This window comes from Ahaetulla prasina, chromosome 7, assembly GCF_028640845.1.
Source record: "Ahaetulla prasina isolate Xishuangbanna chromosome 7, ASM2864084v1, whole genome shotgun sequence".
Classification (NCBI taxonomy): Eukaryota; Metazoa; Chordata; class Lepidosauria; order Squamata; family Colubridae; genus Ahaetulla; species Ahaetulla prasina.
Window position 1 is genome coordinate 13,430,704 of NC_080545.1, and position 21,188 is coordinate 13,451,891.

The following is a 21,188-nucleotide window of genomic DNA, read 5'->3' on the forward strand; positions in this document are numbered from 1 at the left end:
TTCTATTTATTCTCCCTCCCCCCACTCCCACTGCAGCTTCTAAAATGAAAGGTTTCTGTCTCTTCAGCCCTTGTGTGCTGATGGGGACGGATGAGAGGATCTTGGGAATAGATGAAAGGGAACAATAGACGACCAGGGGAAAAAAGGGAAAGAAAAAAGTCTTGTTTTGCAAGCCGAACCCCAAGCTGTGTAGATTTTGTACTCTGCGTTTAATGGCAGTGAAAATGAAATCAACTTTTAATTCCTAAAAAGGGAACTGCAGAGGCTTTGTTTCTTTCTTTTTCCCCCCCATGTGGGTGATAGGCTATTGCCTAAAAGTTAGGGATGGTCAATGTTTTCAATTGAAAGCTGATGCGATCGGAAGGTCTGGAGGCCACATCTGTGAATTCCCCGCGTTGCTTGTTCAGACAGATTTATTGCCTGCCACGATCAGGGTCTGCAGAGTGGAGCACAAACCCTGATGATGTATCTGGGAGGAAGCAGAGGGAAAGCTTCTCCCCCCCCCCCCAACCCCAAGCGACTTGCGGTTGCAAGTTGCTGATATTCGACCACAGAAAAGCAGGACTGCGGGATGGGAGAGGGAGAGGGAGAAATTGCTCACTCTTTCCTTCCTCCTAGGAATGTTGGCTTCCGATTGCTGGCACCTCAGTGCCCTTAGCATTGGGACACCAGGCAATCTGCTTCTAAAGGCCAGTTGAAAGTCGAGAAATGGCTCAGCTGGAGCATCTGCCAGACATCTCTTTCCATTTCTAAGCTGATCAAAGCCATGAGTTCAGAAGGCTGTTCATAAGCTGTTAATGGCCAGGGGAATCCGGAGTCTTGAAGATGGCCGGAAAGAGGAAATAGTGAGGGACCAATCTAGGTCGGTCACTGGGACCAGAGTTTTAGTTTTCTGAGCTTTTAGACTCGTGCTGGAGCCCATCCTCAGGGAATTTCTCTACACTGGAACGTGTGTTAGGGGCTATTCTGTGTGTGGTATTAATGTGGTTGGGTGTGGCTTCCTCTTGATTGATTGGTGTGCTGATGGCTGGCTATTGGCTGTTGTTTCCTTGGGTTGCCAGTCCTGGTCTCCTAAGTACCTGATAAGCTGGTGATGAATCAGCACTCCTGTTGACTAACAAGAGGCCATTTCCCAGGCTTCAACCACTTCCCTGGCTCCCTTTGTACCTACTCGGCCAACAATTCAATTTGCCTTCAATCCTAGGAAAAGTTGAGTTCTTTCTCTCACCAAACCCACCTTGCAAAGGTAAAATGGCTTCATTCCTTCCTTTGCTAACATTTCCCTACTGCTGGACTCATTGACTGACGGTGGGTCAGTCATTGGCTGCCCAGGTTGTCACTTGGATCTAAATAACCATGACATTCCTGTTACGTTTTCAACAAAGAGGTAAGTGACCGCAGAAATGCTTTTAATTTTAATTTGTTGGGTTTTCGTCTGTACAGGAGCCATGGAGTTGCTACTGCTGGCCCGAAGGACTGATTTGAGGCGGATCTCCTTGGACACTCCGGATTTCACGGACATTGTGCTGCAGTTGGAAGACATTCGTCACGCCATTGCCATTGACTATGACCCCGTGGAAGGGTACATTTATTGGACAGATGATGAAGTGAGAGCCATCAGGCGTTCGTTCCTCGATGGCTCGGCTAGCCAGTTTGTTGTACAGGCACAAATTGCACACCCTGATGGCATTGCTGTGGATTGGGTGGCCCGAAATCTTTACTGGACGGATACGGGGACAGACCGCATTGAAATCACAAGGCTTAATGGGACTATGAGGAAGATCTTGATCTCAGAAGACCTGGAAGAGCCGAGAGCTATAGTTTTGGATCCTATGATTGGGTAAGGCACATATTTTTATTATGAAGGTTTTTAAAAAATTAAGAAATACCCTATGCTCCAAGTCAAATCTACTGTTCATTTCAAGGTGCTTTCTCTGATTCAGAAATATGAATCAGAAATATGAATCTCCCTTATTTACCGACCATGAATAATTTCTGGTGGTGATTCTCAGTTTTAGAGTACTTAAATTAGGATTATTTGGGACCAATAGCTTTCTAGCTTGTTTTAGAAGAGCCATAATTCCAAACAACACATCCGTTTCATCTGTTCTCTTCCTTCAAGGTGAGATTTGATTTACAGTGTGAAACTATAATGAGAAATTTAGATGTTACTGAAGATTAGCCTGGAATATAAGGCCCCCTTTAAAGTGGCTGAAATTTCTACAGGGATTTCCTAGGCTACTGACCAGGCTGCAAGAGATTGGTTGAAACAAAGTCGAAAAAAAGTGCAGCCCATCTGCTTGATCCTCTGCATTGTCACCCAAGGGATCCCCACAGTGCATCATTATACATTTTCAGAGATGCCTGTTGTGAGCTATTGTGAACCTATTTTGAACACTGATCTTTTCCCCCTTTCTTAAAATAGTGAACCGAGGCAGTTCTAAATTGCTTTCCATTTGCGTTAGTCTCTCTCTTTTTTTTAGCCCATGAGAAATAGGGTGTAAAACATTTTAGCTCTGTCACAGATCTGCAATTTGAACTTATTATGGATTCACCTCTTTAGAACATTAGCTTTTATGACGTCTTTCTAATCATCCTTACACTTTTAAGAAAAGGGGGGAAAGAATGATGGTCCTTGGGAATCTTTTCCCAGCAAATAGGCCGATCAAACGTTCAGACAAGACCCAGCTTGGTGTAATAGTGAAGGCACCTGGCTAGGAACCAGGAGACCATATGTTCTAGTCCCACCTTGTGCACGAGACCAGCTGGCTGATCTTGGGCCAGTCAGTCTCTCTCAGTCCTAGGAAGGAGGCAATGGCAAACCACTTCTGAACAACCTTGCCAAGAAAACTGCAGAGGCTTGACTTGTCCAGGCAGTTTCTGAGAATCATTTAGGATCTGAATGAAAGAAAAAAAAATTGCATATGTTCCATGTCCATGAAGTACTTATTTATGAGGATTATACAGCAGATTGTCACGGGAGTTCAATCAGACAATTTTGCAGATATGTTTTAAGTCAAAATAATTTCAACTGCGGAAAGTACAGGCCATGTGCCAAAGTTAGCACAGTTTAGTCTGTAGTTAATACTACTACACGGTTTTTGCAGCCCTTGTTTTATTCCATCTTACCTTTTTCCTTTTAGCTACATGTACTGGACCGACTGGGGAGAGATTCCAAAGATTGAGAGGGCTGCTTTAGATGGTTCTGACCGAGTTGTACTGGTAAATACCTCACTTGGTTGGCCCAATGGATTGGCACTGGATTACATTGAAAACATGATATACTGGGGAGATGCCAAAACAGACAAAATTGAGGTTTGTTATTTCCATTTCTCTTCCTTAGTCCAAAATCCAAAGTACTTCCTTGAGACGTGCTATTTGTGTCAGTGGCTCAGTTTATGTTCCTGATGAGAAACGAATGGGTAGGAATCAGTTACGGGTAAACAGATTTTATTGTTGGCTTTACATATTCATATGATTTGCTGATGTTCTCCAGTCATGATCTAACTTTCCTGTTGCTGCCTGTTGAATCATCTGTGAGAGATGAGGAGTCCGAATGGTTTATGAACAATACTGAGAAAACTGCTGTATGATGCCACCAATGTTGGAAGTCCCTAGTTTTCAGCTACTGCCACTGCTGCACAGTTTTTTAATAGGTTAGATCAGTGATGGCTAACTTTTCCTGACCAAGTGCCCAAAGCGCGTGTGCGAATGCGCGCATGCACCCAAACCCCCAAAATGCAATGTGCATGCGGCCCCTGCGCACATGCCCTGCCCCGTGCATGAGCGTGCCCCCCGTGCATGCGCATGTGCCCTCTGCGTGTGCCCCCCGTGCATGCCCATGCGCCCCCATGTGCGCAGAGGACCCCACACGCCCACGCCATCTGCGCTTGCATAGCACAGACCCAAAGATCAGCTGGCCGGCGGGAGGGCGACAGCTCGCCTGCCATCAGGTTCGCCATCATGGGGTTAGATTTTCAGTTCTCAGCTTAACAGCTACATATTTGCTATTCTAATCTTCCAAAACTAGCTACCGAATCCCATATTGACTTGCAGGCCTTTTCAGCAGATTTCGGCAAGCTTCTCTGAAATAAATTGTATTATACACACAAACACATTTCTTCAGAAGGCTGAGAAAAGAGGGGGGAAAAACACATTTGTCCTATCAATGGAGAGCTCCTTTAATTCTTCTAGAGTAAGGGTCTCGAACCCATGGCTGGCTGAGGAATTTTGGGAGTTGAAGTCCACAAGTCTTAATGTTGCCAAGGTTGGGAGATTGCTCCTATAGGGCAAAGGAAGAATTATAGTCTTCAAAACTGGAGTAGATCTTTCAGAATTTCTGGAGCTTTTATCTAAGTCAGCCACTAGAGCAGAGGAATTCTGGATTTTGAGCTCCACATTGCTTAAAGTTGCCAAGGTTGATGGAGACTTCTCGGGGGACTTCTTCAAGATCCGGTTCTTTCTTTCAGTAATTTGGAGAGTAGCTTCATAGAGATAATCCTCAAACTGCAACCAGAATTGGGAACCAGAATTTCAGTTTGTTAAGCAAAGCAATTGTTCAACGAGTTGGGTCCAATTTTAAACCTTCTTTTCCATGATTGTTAAGTGAATCATGTGGTCACTAACCACATCCAGCTCACCTCATTGACTTTTGCTTGTCAGCAACTGGCCAGAAAGATCTCAAATTGTGATTAGATCACCCTGGGATGTAATCTCATAGTGTAGACCATGGGGATGCTGCAACAGTTGTAAAGTGTGAAAACCGGTCACAGGTCACTTTTTTTCAGTGCGGTTGTAAACTTTGGATGCCCACGCAGCGACCTGTTGTAAGTCAAGGACTACTTGTGGAACAAAGACACAACCTTTTTGCGGTGCGTAAAATGACATCCGCTCTTAAGACTTCCAATTTAAAATGTGTATGCACCTATTTATTTATTTATTTTGTTGTTTTTCTCAAGCAGCATTTCTCAGGTGACAATTTTGTAGAATAAAGGAAAAGAATCAGGGCTCTTGCAAAACCTAATGTTGTATCTTAGATTCCCTCCCCCCCTTGTGTCTTCCACATGGTTGTGTGGGTTTGTTTTTTTTCCAAGGTTGCTGATTCATGTTGCACTGTGGCTTTCCCCAGATAATAAAGCCTCCACAGGGACTAATGGATATTGGCAGGGGTCTCAGCAGGAACCTTTGTTCCCTATTTATCTGGCAGCCTGCAGCCTGCAGCTGAGGGGGGCGGAGAAGAAGGGGGAAGTCTGCGGTTTGGGGCTTCCTTCTTTATCTCAATCAATTTTCTCCACCTATAAAACGTCTGTTGAATCGGTTGACTGTTTATGAACAGGGACAATTCCTCCCCTGCTTCCTTTCTTCGCCCGTCATGCCATGAGGTTAAAAATGCATGATCTGCTTTGCTCGGTTGGGATTACATGTTTATTTTCTGCCTGGAGATGAAATTGGAGGGGGGCGGGGCGGGCATGAAATCACCAAGGCGGCCAGTCTTAAAATGAGGATTCCATTCAAAACATCCAGCGCTGATTGGACTCATTGGATCTGTCTAAAACGGTCTCCATCCTTGCAGCTGGCTCTGTGGGAGTTTTAATTTCGATCTTTGTGTTTTTTATTTAGTGAAGGTTAAAAAAAAAAAAACACCCTAACACCCACTGCGTTGAGCTTTGGAGCAGCCTTATCCTTCCTCCAAAACATTTAAACATTGTCTGATCCATTTTCACAGTATAATCATCTCCTACTTCTCCTCCTCCTCCCAACGCTAAGAGTCCAAAGCAGGAGAAGGTTCCAGATGTACGTTTTGGAAAGCGTGCTTCATTCCTTTCCTGCACAGGAATTTTGGAGGAAAAAAAAAATAACCCCATTATCCTAACGTTTGTGATTTGTTTCTTCTCTCCAAGGCAGCCTTATCGCAGCTTTATCATGCTTTAGGACTGGCTGCTCGGTTCCTCCTTCCCTTTGCACCACTTTTCTAAGAGAGAAATGAGGCTGGAGAAATTGACCAGGTGCCAGGGTTTGTGCAATGAGGGAAGAATGCAGACGAAACAGATCTCTCCCAGCTTGCTGCTTACTGTAATTCTATGCTGGTCAAACCATTCCAACCCATCCTAATGAATTTTGATACGGCGTGTGTGCCTGAGGCCCTAATTTCACAGCCCTTTCAAAAACATTTTAAAGTCTGTTTCCAGGCAGAATATGATGCTAATACCCTCAAAGTACATTTGGCTTTCTAGTCAGCCTGGTATGATTTGCTAACACTAGTAATGCCTACGCCAGTTGCTCAATATAAAATTGTATAGGTCTTTAAAACAGCGGTCACCAACCGGTGGTCCGTGGACCGCTGGTGTTCCGCGAGAAAATTTTGGTGGTCCGCAGAAAAATTATTTGCATTTTGTATATTGCACTAAATCAGGAGTCCTCAAACTACAGCCCCTGGGCCGGATATGTGCAATGGATGTTTGTGTTGCTGCAGAGTCTCTCCCTTCAAGGTCTTTTTGTGTGGGTCAGAGGGGGCAGAAATTCTGACTTGGGGTCTGCTTCGGCCTCCTGGTGCAGGGCATCGGGCGAGGACTGGAGGGAAGTGCCGCTGGTGGCGAAGAGCCAGAGGGCCTTGTTCCAGTGGGACTGTATCATGGCCTGGAACTGGCTGACTATTCAGCCTGCTAAGCCTCCAGGGGCCGGTACCTGGCCTTGCACTCCCGCAGGTCTTCCCTCTGCTTGGAAAGCCTATGCTCCTAGTCCTCAGTGAGGTGCTTCTGCTGAGCCTCCTTCTCGGTCAGATCCAATTTGAATTAAGCCAGCTGTTTTGCCAACTCTTTCTCATGGTGGCTGCTTAGCTCCAACAACTGCTTCCTGTTGGGGTTCTAAGGAGCCCGGGTGGGCAGGTGAGGAGTAGCGAGTAGTGGCTGGCAAGGCACCCCTCGATGTGAGTGACATCGAGTTGGCCACGGCCACCCAGTCACGTGACCACCTAGCCACGCCCACTGGTCATTAGGCACATCATATTAGTGGTCCACGGGATTTAAAATTATGAATTTAGTGGTCCCTGAGGTCCGAAAGGTTGGTGACCCCAGCTTTAAAATACCTTCTTGGAACAGGGAAAGCAGATGCAAAAATATTTCCATCTGTTTCGGAGAAAAGGCAAACTTAACCTTCACAATACAGATAGTCCTCAACTTACGACCAAATTTCTGGAGAGCTCTCCTTGAAGCTTTTTTAAAAAAATGCACAGAATGTCACAGAATTTAAAACAATTTCTGCCATCCCTTCATGTGAAGGTTTCTGAAAGAAGGATCACTTGGAGATTGCTCTGCGAATCTTCAATAGCCTCTATCACCCCTTCTATAACTATCTGAAGTAGAACTGAGCAGAGTGTTAATCATAATATTGTTCAAAATGTTCTCCTTCTCTTTGGAACAGCTATACATGCAATATGAATTTTTGCGGAACCACTTTTGTGTCGGAAATCTCGGGTCTCTTGCAGAGATTCCATGTTTTTAGTCCCTCCATTTTTCGAGAATTTTCTATTCTGTTGGATCTCTCTGGCACTTTTCCCTTTGCATACGAATAAGTGCAATGGCCCTCTGGTTCTTTTGTGCGCCGAGTTCAAAAATACTGATAGAATACAATCCCAAATACCTGTATGTAGTTCTGACTTACATTACAGGTATCCAGAGGACACACAACTCCTGCAACACTGCAAAATTAGTTCACTTTGAAGTTCAGATATCAATTCCAGAGTCAAAATCTCTTTTCTACTTGTAAATAAATTTCCCACAATCGAGAAGGACACCTCTCCTTAATCCAAGAGTTAAGTATTCCGAGCAACGGGGCTTTTAAGGGAGGTTTATACTATATTTGAGGGAACGAACAATCTGGGGAGAGGAATTAATTCCCTTTGTAGGTTCTCCAGGTGAGCTACAAAGAAATCAAACTCATTTCAAGAGACATAGAGAACAGTCGCACCAATAACCTTCCTTGAGCTTCTGTACGCTGGGCAGACAGTTGTGTGTAGCGTGGAAATTTTGGGAGTTTGAATTCATGTGAAGCACTGCCATTTTGAAGGTGAGAGAGGTTGTTTTGATCATTCGGGAAGCATTTTGAAACTCTTTTTTTCAAGCTTGAAATGCTTCCAAAAGAAGAAGAAAAAACTCATTTTGTATCCAAAGCAGTGCATATCGGAAACACTTCCCCACTCCTTCTACATCTAAATAGATAGATAGTACATCTAAAACTCCATGCAGTGCACTGGATAGCAACAACATCCTGCTAGGTTTTTTCCCTTTTTTAGTTGTTTTTTTTCTATGTTGCGAAACTTTTTGAATATTGGAGGAAGAAGGACATTTTGTTTCCATTTTGTTTTGTTTTGGTACTTTGCTCTTCTGGTTTGTGGTATTTTCTCTTAATAAGTTGGTTATTGGTTGCAAGCTGCCCAAAGTTATCTGGGCAGTAGGTAACTAAAATAAGTACCATATTTTTTGGAGTATAAGACACACCTTTCCCCCCCAAAAAAGAGGGTGAAAATCTGGGTGCGTCTTATACCCCGAATGTAGCCCCACCCAGCTTTTCAAACGGAGGTTTCAGAGGCTGAAAGAAGCTTTAGAATAGAAGCCCTCAAATAGAGCTTCAGAAAAAAAGCTCCCAAACAGAGCTTCAGAGGTTTTTTTTTCTAAAGCTCTCTTTTGGAGGCTTTTAGAGGCAGAAAAAAAAAAAAAAAGCAAGGCACAGAGCTCACAATCAAGGAACCTGTTGCTAAAATTTACCTCTGGGAACAGCTGGTTGGGGGTATTCCGGGAGGCCATCCACCTGCCAATCAGCTTTTTTCTTATTTTCCTCCCCAAAAACTAAGGTGTGTCTTATACTCCAAAAAATACGGTAAACCAATAAATAAACGGAAGTTTATTTATTGATTGCCCTGCAGGGGCATCTATAGAGGTTAAAAAAATCGCAATGGCAACCACACATAAAAGTGCAGGGTTTTGGTCTTGGCTACCATAGTGACTTCTTTGACACACACACACCCCTTCTTGGTCAGGTTTCTTGGGCATTGGGATTCTTTATCAGTCTCTGTTCATGCTTTATGGAGCCGAACTTTGCATGAGAGGCTGTGAGGAAAAAAAATAATTTCCGTAAAGCCATTCAGAAGCAGCCAAAAAAAAGAAAGAAAGATAGTTATTACATGAAAATTGATTTTGGCAGGTTATTTTTTTAAAAGAGATGTATGACTTTCAAGAGCAATTCAACATTTTTGTACATCCCTTGCCCTGCAAATCTGAATTGGCATATTATCTTCTGAAGCAGGACATCTGTGCGGCTGGAGCTTGGTCACTAGCGTGTGATGTGAGAAGCCACATGTGTTTTCTGTTGTTGTTTTTATCCTTGTAGTTAAGAGCTGTCTTACATTGTGAAATCCATCCACACTGTGGTTAAAATCGGCTCCAAAGGTTAAAGAGAGTGGCTGAAATTTAGATGAGCTTCTTGCCTACATAGAGACCTTCTGATTTCTCTTCTTTTGAGAAGAAGCCTTACCGTATAAAGCTATTGACAATGTTGGGTTTTTGGCACAGATTAACTGAATTGCATTGAAATGTTCTTCCCTGCCTTGCTTTCTCTTCTTCTCAAATACTCTTGTGAGGAGCCAGGAATTTTCCTAGACAGGACCTCTATTTAAGGAATATGAAATACAGTCTCAAAAGTCAGGAAAAGAACAAGCAGCTGTTACTTGTAGCCTGTTCTCACTTTCTGTTTGTAAACCAATATTCCGTACTTGGGAATTTATTTTGTTATTAAAAAAAAGGAGGGTGGTCTTTGTACCTGAAGGACTTATTGTGATTGGTACTTGGTCATGTTGAATGGGTGGAACAGCTTGATTATCTCTTCTGGTTTTCTCCAGAATTACTTAGCTGAATTAGCCTGCAAACATATTACTGTACTTTCTTGTCAGCCATCTTAAAATACTGGTATTTCCTTCTCATCTTTCCTTGGGATTGATGCTTGCTAGGTGAGAGACAAATCCTTTTTCAGTAACTAAAGATGGAAGCTGGCCAACATAGAAGAGCTGGTTGGCTTCCAAAGAACGCGTCTGCTTGTGGTGTCGTTCCTCTGGGCCATCTTCCCCTCTGCCTAGTAGGATAGTAAAACTCTTTTATTTCCTGCAGGCACCCTTGTATATTTAAATAAGGAATATGGCTATAAATCCAATATATGTAAATTTTTAAAAAGTGTAGTAAGTTCTGCATACAGTGAGAGAATCCAGTAGAAGAGAATATCTGTAGCTCAGGGTTGAACTATGGAGTCCTTGGGGCTCTGAGCCTGGCTGATTGCTTACAGATCAGTGGTGCTACCAGTTCACACCGGTTCGGGCAAACCAGTAGTGATAAAAGCTACCAGTTCGACGAATTGGTAGTAAGGTATATCTGACGATCAGCTGTGCCATGAGATTTATATTCAATAGAAAGCAGAAATCCTGCTTTCTAGCGAATCTAAATTGCACAGCACAGCTGTTCCCCCTCACGGTTCTACTTACCTTGTTAAGGCTCCTTTTTCCGCGTGAAGCGCACATTTGGCGAGCACTGCGCATGCACACACGAGCAGCATATGTTTGGCGTGCAGTATATGCATGCACTGCGCATGTGCAGGCAGCGAACCGGTGGCAATCCGCAGAGGAGTTCACCAGTGTTACGGATGCTTCATTACCCAACTAGGTTACATCATTAGTGTGAGGAAGTTGGGGTTTGCTCCCTGTTATATACAGTTTGTAGCTTATATATAATAAATAACATATGTGTGGCTTATATGCAGTAGTTACTAGATATAAATGATATAGAAGCTACATATACATGTAATCCTCAACTTACAAACATTTATTTAAGAACAGTTTTGAAATTATGACAGCAGCTTCTCGCTGATCCTTGAAGTTATGATTATCCCACCATTCCCGAAATCACATGCTTGCGATTCAGCTGCTTGGCAATCTGTTTGCATTTATGATGATTGCAGCATCTTGTGATCAGATGATTGTGACTTGAGACAGTGTTTATTTTATTAGAGAAAATGTCCCTTGTCTTTCTGTTTACTCCAACACTCAAGCAAGTGAAAGATGGTGGCTTTTAACTTGGTGTTCCACAGAGTGTTTTAGGACAGGGTCCCCTGCCTGTGGGCCGTGGCCTATTCGTGAGTGGTAGGCTGGTGCTTGTGTGCAGTCACACGGTTCAACTTGCCTGCCCCTCGCATAAAACCATCCCCTCTTTCCTGCCTTCCCCCCACTCTACTCCCCTAGTCCAGGCCGCCAACCCGGAAAGTTTAGGGAATGCTGTTTTAGCAGACAACAGTAGAGAAAAGGATTTCCTGCTCCCTTCTCAGCCAGTGTCTGTAAAACATACCAAGTCTGCACTTTCCTCCCGAGAGGAAATCATAGATAATAAATGACTGAACAAGCCACTGAACTGAAGCAGGAACATCTGGTTGGAAGGTGCGCCATCTCTGTCACCTCGACTTCCTTGGTTAGATGGCTCTCTGAAAGGAAGGAAGCCCAGCCATGACCTTGCTCCTTTTCTCTGCAGCAGCAGCATCCCATCAAATCTCCCGGGTATCATTATAATGTTTGGACCCACTCACTGTCTCTCTTCCTGACCTATCCCAGAAGTTCAAAAGGATGCAGCAGTTAAAAACACAAAAAGAAACTGTTCTACCACTGTGTGAGTTCAAGCCTGACTTTGGGGTCACCTCTCCAGCAGCTGCTCTCCACACCTGAAGGGCAGTGGCTCTGTTACCTTGTGGAACAGGAAGATGGACTTGGGTCCTCATTTTACTGACCTCAGAAGAACAGAGGGCTGAGTCAACCTTGAGTCCTGTCAGAATCAAACTCTAGGCCCGTGATGGCCAACCTATGGCACGCGTCCCAGAGGTGGCACACAGAGCCCTCTCTGTGGGCACGCATGCTGTCACCAGCTGCTCTTATGGTTTCCGGCACACACATGTGCGCTGGCCAGCTGGTCTTCATGCATGCCCTGGCCCCCTGATCTTTGGGTGCACTGGAGCACCAGAAACCCGAAGCCAGCATGTGCACCGGCCCCCTGGTCTTCGGGGTTTCCGGCATTCTGCTGCATGCAAGTTCCGGTTTGGGCACTCGGTGCCGAAAAAGTTCGCCATCACAGTTCTAGGCTGTGGGCAGAGTTAGCCTGCGATACTACATTCTAACTCCTGTGCTTAACTAGTGGCTAATTTTTCTGTTGTCATTTCATTTTGTGTCATGTTATAAGTCCCAGTATTAATCAGTATTAAAAACGGGCTTGCCTTTTTTCTCCTCCTGCTTTTCCTTCACTTTAGTCCCCTTTAGTGTCCAGGTACTGAAATCAATAAAAGTAATTTATCTTTGTTATGTCTTGCAATAGCTAGCATAGCCAAAATATATGTATTTCCCATGAGAAGCTATTTATTTTTTGCAGTTATCTTAAACTAAAGAAAGGTCAATGTTCCAAAATTTATCTGAACCCTTCATATGCTTATTTAAATCGAAATCTTACTTAGTTTTTTCTTTTTTGTTTCAAATTCTTTCAATTGTTAAAAGACCTCTTCTGAAGGTCTCTTAATTGCTTGAAGAAGGTTAATAGGCAATTTCCAAAAGTAATTAGAAAGTGAGGTTAGTGAACTTAGTGTCCTTTAAAAGGTTCCTCTGTGATTGTGAGCAAGATGATTGTCTTTGTCTCCCAGCACTTAAAACAAGTAGAAAATTGCTGGCAGTCATCTGAAGCACATATGGGCAATCTTCTTGCCTTGCCTTGCCTTGCCTTGCCTTGCCTTGCCTTGCCTTGCCTTGCCTTGCCTTGCCTTGCCTTGCCTTGCCTTGCCTTGCCTTCCCTTCCCTTCCCTTCCCTTCCCTTCCCTTCCCTTCCCTTCCCTTCCCTTCCCTTCCCAGAGAGGTTCCAAGGAATCCATCTACTCATCGGTTAATTGTTAATTCGTTTTTGTCAGTCATCAGCTCCCACTTCCAGAGAGACATCTTTAGTTCTTCAACCCACCTTTGGAACGATGTCTCAATTCATTTTTAAGCGGGCAGATATGATATGAAAAAAAGCTTTAGATTAATAACAGGTTTTGGCTCAATTCCCAGTTATGGGAAATGTGAAACCCAGATTCACACAGACAAATAACCCTGAACTTATTTTGTTAGGTAATTCTGCTTCATCTCTGAAGCAACAAGGAAGATGTAGCTGTAGCGGGCAAAAAAGTAAGCACCAATGCTCGGTGCAGAAAAGGCTTGTGAATATATAAATAGGGCTTGGGTATTCCCTGGTATGAATATTTCTTGTCGTCAGTAATGCACTTTTCTTGCTGAGTCTGAAGTTTCTTCTGTTAGCTAGTTCCTGAATGCAGAACTGAGATTTAATGACATATCCGATGTGAAATCTAATAATTTTCATTTAGTGTAATGGAATTTGTAGCAGGAAAGGTTATCAAAGAAGATTGTTTGACAGATAAAGTTAATGCAGAAATGTGATTGTTAATTTTTTTTTGAGTTACGGTTTGAGATTTATTGAACTGCATTGTCTGACAAGAATTGCATTGTGCAAGAAGGCAAGTTTCAGCTTTCAAACCCATCTTGTGTATGTGTGTGTTTGTACTTGTGAAGGTCATGAAAACAGATGGAACCAGCAGAAGAGTCCTTGTGGAAGACAAGCTGCCCCACATCTTTGGTTTCACTCTGCTGGGGGACTATATTTATTGGACAGACTGGCAAAGAAGAAGTATTGAGCGGGTTCATAAGCGGACGGCAGAAAGGGAGATCATAATTGACCAGTTGCCTGATCTCATGGGCCTCAAGGCTACCAATGTCCACAAGACCATGGGTGAGTGTCTTCAATATCCAACTCCTTTCCTGTAAACCAAAGCGATTATTTTGTGAACATTTACATACTTTTAAGTATCCTAACCACAAGAATAAGGAATTTATGAGGATTTGAAAATTCTCAATACAGACCCTTTCAATACCATCTAAAATGGGGCGGGGGGGGGCGGGGAAAGACCCTCTACTGATTGCAAAAGGTGATCACATGACCCCGAAACGCTGCAGTGGTCACAGGTATGAACTAGTTGCCAAGCATCTGAATTTTGATCACATGACCATGGGGATGCTGCAAAGGTCGTACCTGAGAAACTCTTTTTTTAACGCCGTTGTAAGTTTGAACAGTCACTAAATGAACTGTTGTAAGTTGAGGACTACTTATATTTGTTTTGGAGCAAGTCGAAAGTCAGTATTGTCACATTTTCTAACAGGCTGTATCAGCTATCGTGTTTCCCCGAAAATAAGACTCTTGTCTATTTTTTTGAACCCCGAAATAAGCGCTTGGCCTTATTTTCGGGGAGGTCTTATTATTTTGGGGTGCATGGAGCAAGATGGGGCTCCTCTTGCCATCCTACCTGATTCCCAGCTCTGCATTTAAATATTTTTGGGATGGGCTTATTTTCAGGGGGAGGCTTATTTTAGCGCATGCACTCAAAACCCTGATTGGGCTTATTATCAGGGGATGTCTTATTTTTGGGGAAATAGAGTATTATGGTGGAATGTAATCTGAAGCTGCGGGAACAAGTGGCTCTTTTCCAGGAAGTTAAGAGACAGTAGAGTTTGGCATTTCCGGTGGGCAGGGAGAGGCCAGGCATAGCTCCTTCCACAGAGTGTATCTGTAGTAATTGCAGATAATTGCTTTAGTCGGGCAAGATTCTGTCTGTGGGTGAACAGCAATAAACAGTTCAGAAGTAACTCCATTCTTTGGACCTGACAGCTCTGGAGCAATGAGAAAGATTTAGCAATGCTAAAGGCTTTGTTTCTGCTTCCTTTAGGTACAAATCCTTGTGCAGATTCCAATGGGGGCTGCAGCCACCTCTGCTTGTATAGGCCTCAAGGATTGCGCTGCGCCTGCCCCATCGGCCTGGAGCTCCTGAGTGACATGAAGACCTGCATTGTCCCAGAAGCCTTCCTGCTGTTTTCCCGTAGAGCAGATATCAGGCGAATCTCTCTTGAGACAAACAACAATAATGTTGCTATTCCACTAACAGGAGTCAAGGAAGCCTCTGCCCTGGATTTTGATGTGACTGACAATCGCATATATTGGACAGACATCTCATTGAAGGTAACGTGATCATATCTGTCAGAGTTTGTGGCAGAAATCACGCCCGGAAAGCACACACAGATAACTGATTCAGCAGGATTCATTACCTTCTTTATATACATATAGCACATGAAGATAAAGATACAATACCAGTGGCAGATTCTCCCAAGGTAGTGGTAGTTACAAGCAAAACACAGGCAGACAAGAGAACAGTTTAGTTTTGATTCAGCAGACTAGCTTCAGTTCAGAAGCTGAGCACAGAGCTTAATACAAAGAGAATCTCCTCTATACAGAGCAGTTAAGCGAAGCCTAAGCCACATTCCAAAACATCCCTCATTGGCTGACACAGTTGCTATGCCTATTCATTGGCTGACCTTGTTACCATGTCTCTGCTAGTCAGGAATTCTCTGACAATATCTTGACCATGGTTAGCATATCTCTAGTGTGTTACTAAAATTGATTGAACAACATTTTATCAAGCCAGACTAACCAGGCCAAAGTCTTTGTTTTTGCAGCAGATAGGCAAAATCCAAATGCCAGAGATGCTAATACATCTTCTCTCCTCTCTCCTCTTCTAAACAAGGTACAGGCGGTCCTCGACTTACAACCACAATTGACCCCCAAATTTCTATTGTTAAGTGAAACAATTGTTAAGTGGGTTTTGCGCCATTTTAGGACCTTTCTTGCCACAGTTGCTAAGTGAATCACTGCAATTGATAAGAGAGTAACCCGGTTGAATCTAGCTTTCCCCATTGACTTTGCTTGTCCAAAGATCGTAAAAGGGGATCACATGAACTCGGGACACAGCAGTGGTCATAAGTGTGAACCAGTTGCCAAGCATCTGAATTTTTGATCATAGGATGGGGGGGGGGATGCTACAAAGTTCGTAAGTGGAAAAAGGTCATGCGTCTCTTTTTCCAGTGCCGTTGTAACTTTGAACGGTCGCTAAATGAACTGTTGTAAGTCGAGGACTATCTGTAGCTCCTCCTTTACTTGTTACTAAATGTTTGCTAGTGGTATTATTCCAAAGAAGAGAGAGAAAATGCATCTGGGTTCCCTGCTACACTATATACCCTGTTTCCCTGAAAATAAGACCTCCCCGGATAATAAACCCAATTGAGCTTTTGAGCGCATGCGCTAAAACAAGCCCCCCCGCCCAAAAAATAAGCCCTCCCCGAAAATATTTAACCGCATGCGCAGCAAGTCTCCACCATTTCTTCTAGTTAGGGTTAGAGAGACAGCGCTGAAAATCAGGTAAGAGAGCAAGAGGAGCCCCGTCTTGCTCCACGTTCCCCAAAATAATAAGAGCTGCCCAAAAATAAGGCCAACCGCTTATTTCGGAGTTCAAAAAAATATAAGACAGAGTCTTATTTTCGGGGAAACACGGTAGGGGATCTTAGAATCAGCCATATCTTCTAGGTATGGTTTGCTGACCTTCGCTGACTTTAATTGACATGACTGGGGAATTCTGGGAGTTGAAGTCCCCGCAGCTTAAAGTTGCCAAGGTTGAAAACCCAGTTCTATTATTGCAAAGCTCCCTCCCTAACAGACCTCAGCTTCCCTAACATAGCGATTCCCAGATGGTGATCCAATGAAATTGACAGAATTCATAGCCACTGTAGAAAACATGCTGTCTGGAGAATTCTGGGAACTGTAGTCCTGGGATAGCTGGAAGGAGTCAGCTAAGAGAAGGCTGGACTTGGGCCAAGAAGGGCTATGCAGATTGCCAGCCATAAGGGAATACCTGCTCATTGTCTTTGTTGAAAAGTATTTTTAAATGTTGACTAAAGTGAGCCTTCAGTTTTCATCTAGAGCAGGGGGGTCAAACTCAAGGCCCGCGGGCCAGATCCGACTCACAATGTGGTTGGATCTGGCCCGTGGGGCTGTCCTGGAAACAGTGAAATACTGACCTCCAGTGCCTGGGCCAGGCGCTGATCTAAAACTTCGTGGTGGCTATCCAGGCCAGAACATGGTCAGCCTTAGATCTGCGGGGCCACCCTGGAGCCAGCGAGGGGTTCCCTACCCCACCCCCTAGGCACATGCTGGAGACAATGGATCCACCCATCCACCCGGGCCACCACAGGTACCCCTCCAATGCAAGTGATGGTAAGCTGGCCACGCCCACCCAGTTGGCTGTGACCACACGGCCCCACCCACCACGGCCCTCGCAAGATCGACCACAACCCTGATGCGGCCCTCAATGAAACCACAACCCTGATGCGGCCCTCAATGAAACCCTGAGGCGGCCCTCAACCCTGATGACACCCCTGATCTAGAGAATCAGGAAAGGGGGATCCCAAATCTGGGTTATCCTATTAGAGATTGAGCTCTATTTGACACAAAGCTTTGTCTGTTTGGTTCTCTTCTCAGATATACTGATAGGTAGCATTGGCACCTAAATTTTCATGCCTTCCCCTTTCTCTTCCTTGCAGACCATCAGTAGGGCGTTCATGAACGGAAGTGCTCTGGAACATGTGGTTGAGTTTGGATTGGATTATCCAGAAGGCATGGCTGTGGATTGGTTAGGGAAGAATCTCTACTGGGCAGATACGGGAACAAATCGTATCGAAGTGTCAAAATTGGACGGGCAACATCGCCAAGTTCTGGTCTGGAAGGATCTTGACAGCCCTCGGGCACTGGCTCTGGATCCTGCTGAAGGGTGAGCCGCTTGTTTAATTCTTGATATTAAACAATTAATCTGAATTTTTAATCTATTTTGTGAAGTCTGAGAAATCAGATTCTCAGATATTGTAAGGGTACCAACCAGTTTAAGAAATTGGCAGAAATACGTCTATAAATCAAAATAAGAATAAAAAAGGAGATTACATTCCTCTTCGCTAAAGGCCTCTGCCAGTGGATACAACAATGCACTAAATTTTATAATTAGGTAATTCCATTTACCCAATTATAAAGAAGGGTACAGAAGAGACATGATGGCTCAGTGGCAAAGACGCTGAGCTTGTTGATTGAAAGGTCGGCAGTTCAGCGGTTTGAATCCCTAGTACCACGTAATGGGGTGAGCTCCCATTACGTGTCCCAGCTTCTGCCAATCTAGCAGTTCGAAAGCAGGAAAAAAATGCAAGTAGAAAAATAGGGACCACCTTTGGTGAGAAGGTAACAGCGTTCCATGCACCTTTGGTGTTGAGTCATGCTGGCCACATGATCACGGAGAGTCTTTGGACAGCGCTGGCTCTTCGGCTTTGAAATGGAGATGAGCACCGCCCCCTAGAGTCAGGAACAACTAGCATATATGTGCGAGGGGAACCTTTACCTAATTCCGTTTACGCCTGCTATATTTCTTAGCTATTTTATTGTTTACATTTGCATAAAGCTCCCCTGAATTGGCCAGCCAGTGCAATTGCGCCAAATTAGTTTAAAATTCAATTCAAAGTTTTACACAAATGAGCAGATATAGTGATAATCTTGTACAAAAGTTCCCTTCTGTAAACAAAATTTAAGTCCCTCCCATAGTAAAAAGATACAGTGCTACTAATTTCATAACAATGTAAATTGCTATTTAGAATTATATCAGTCTGGAATTTATAAAAAGAAACAAACCCTCCCTCCCTCCCATAGTGAAGATTCAACCCTACTAATTGCATAACAGCAATGCAAATTGCTATTTAGAATTATATTAGTCTGGAATGTAAAAACATTGTATAAAATATCAGTATCTTTGTTTTAGACAAAATAATGGAAAAGAAAATGGGTGGCAATTATTTAACAAAAATATTGTTTGTATATTCCCCTTTGCAAACATCAAGGCAGAGCTAGAGAGCTTCATCTTAAAATTATAGCACTGGTCCAAGTAAGAAAGGAAATACCTTACAAAATGAGTTGTTACTCTTTTATTCATTGCTTGGTCCTATAAAAATGCATAAATATTCTGTAGTGGTATGATATTTACCTATCTTGTCCAGAATCCTTTGTCCCAATACTAGTCTGGGCAGTTATTCATCTTATCTGTAAGATGTGTAAAAGTTGAATTTAGTAATAATGAGAGTAAAATCTTAACTTATAGTGATGCAGATTTCCAGGAATTTCACGCTGGGAAGTTATACTAATGGAAAGCCACACTATGATTAGCAGATATACAGCCCCAAATCATGGTTTTTTGAGATGATAGATAAATTTTCTCCAGGATCTCAATTCATTCAGCCCCCTTCCTTAAAAAAAGGATGTTTCTTTATTGCTCATACAGGTAGTCCTCGACTTACAACAGTTTGTATAGTGACTGTTCAGAGTTACGACATTGGTAGCATCCCCGTGGTCACGTGATCAAAATTCAGACATCTGGCAACTGGTTCATATTTATGACGGTTGCAGTGTCCCAAGGTCATGTGATCCCCTTTTGCGACCTTCTGACAAGCAAAGTCAATGGGGAAGCCAGATTCACTTAACAACCGTGTTACTAACTAATCAACTGTAGTGATTCATTTAACAGTTGTGGCAAGAAAGCTCATAAAGTGGGCAAAACCCAACTTAACAAATGTTTCACTTAACAGTAGAAATGTTGGGCTCAATTATGATCGTAAGTTAAGGACTATCTGTAATTATAAGGAGGAAAGGTTGAAAAGAAAGACGATTCAACATGCGGAGGGAACCAGCTGCTCTTTGTCTATGGAGATTCTTAGTCATCCAGGTCATGGTTGTCCCAAAGGTGCTTTTTCAAGAGGCAATTGGACATTCTGGTTTTTGTCCTAAGATGTTTTGCTTCTCCTCCAAGAAGCTTCTTCAACTCTGGCTGGATGGTGGGGGTCTATACTCCTAATATAGGAGGATTTATACTCCTAGACTAATCAAAGCTACTCTTTGATTAAGATAGTAGACCTATCACATCATTCTTACCAATTTCACTTAAGACTTGTTGAAAGAGATAAAGGTTGCAACATATTAATATTGGGTGTGTTGTATTACATATTATTATTACTGTGCCATATATTACACAAGCCAGTAAACAATAATGGATTGTATTTGGCAGACTTGTTAAATTACAATAGGACCTTTTGACTTATTGATCAGCATATATATAAGCTATCGCATCATTGCACTCATTTCACATGCTAGTAAGACTCCAGCAGTATGTGGATCGAGAACTACCAGAAGTACAGGCAGGATTTCGAAGAGGCAGAGGAACTAGAGATCAAATTGCCAACATACGCTGGATCATGGAGAAAGCTAGGGGCCGGATAGCTCAGGCTGGTAAAGCCTGTTATTAAGAACACAGAAGCCTGCAATTACTGCAGGTTCAAGCCCGGCCCAAGGTTGACTCAGCCTTCCATCCTTTATAAGGTAGGTAAAATGAGGACCCAGATTGTTGGGGGGGCAATAAGTTGACTTTGTAAAAAATATACAAATAGAATGAGACTATTGCCTTATACACTGTAAGCCGCCCTGAGTCTTCGGAGAAGGGCGGGGTATAAATGTAAACAAAACAAAAAAAACAAAAAAAAATTTTCAGAAAAACATCTACTACTGCTTCATTGACTATACTAAAGTCTTTGATTGTGTGGATCACAACAAATTGTGGCAAGTTCTTAAAGAGATGGGAGTACAGACCATCTTTGTCTCTTGAGAAATATGTATGCGGGTCAAGAAGCAACAGTAAGAACTGAACACGGAACCACTGATTGGTTCAAAATTGAGAAACGAGTCCAGCAAGGTATACTGTCATCCTGCCTATTTAACTTATATGTAGAGCACATTGTGAGAAAGGCAGGTCAGAGTTGGAATTAAGATTGCCGGGAGAAATATCAACAACCTCAGATATGGAGATGATACCACTCTAATGGCAGAAAGCGAAGAGGAACTAAAGATCCTCTTGATGTGAGTGAAGAAGGAGAGTGCAAAAGTTGGCCTGAAACTCAACATTAAGAAAACTAAGATCATGGCATCCAGCACTCTCAATTCCTGGCAAATAGATGGGGAAGAAATGGAGGTAGTGACAGATTTTATTTTCCTGGGCTCCAAGATCACCGCAGATGGGGACTGCAGCCAAGAAATTAAAAGACGCTTGCTCCTGGGGAGGAAAGCTATGGCAAATCTAGACAGCGTACTAAAAAGCAGAGACATCACCCTGCC

At 43.3% G+C, this 21,188-nt stretch overlaps 1 protein-coding gene across 3 annotated transcripts in view; it reads left to right on the forward strand.

Annotated features, from left to right (window-relative positions):
• Positions 1 to 21,188, forward strand: part of LRP6 (LDL receptor related protein 6) — an 84,256-nt gene that overhangs the window by 34,409 nt on the left and 28,659 nt on the right. For all 3 annotated transcript variants that reach the window (XM_058190652.1, XM_058190651.1, XM_058190653.1), the window contains 5 exons: positions 1,444 to 1,840; positions 3,144 to 3,315; positions 13,631 to 13,847; positions 14,839 to 15,128; positions 17,540 to 17,766. In XM_058190652.1, coding sequence (XP_058046635.1) covers positions 1,444 to 1,840; positions 3,144 to 3,315; positions 13,631 to 13,847; positions 14,839 to 15,128; positions 17,540 to 17,766 — 1,303 coding nt within the window. The remainder of the gene's footprint in view (positions 1 to 1,443; positions 1,841 to 3,143; positions 3,316 to 13,630; positions 13,848 to 14,838; positions 15,129 to 17,539; positions 17,767 to 21,188) is intronic.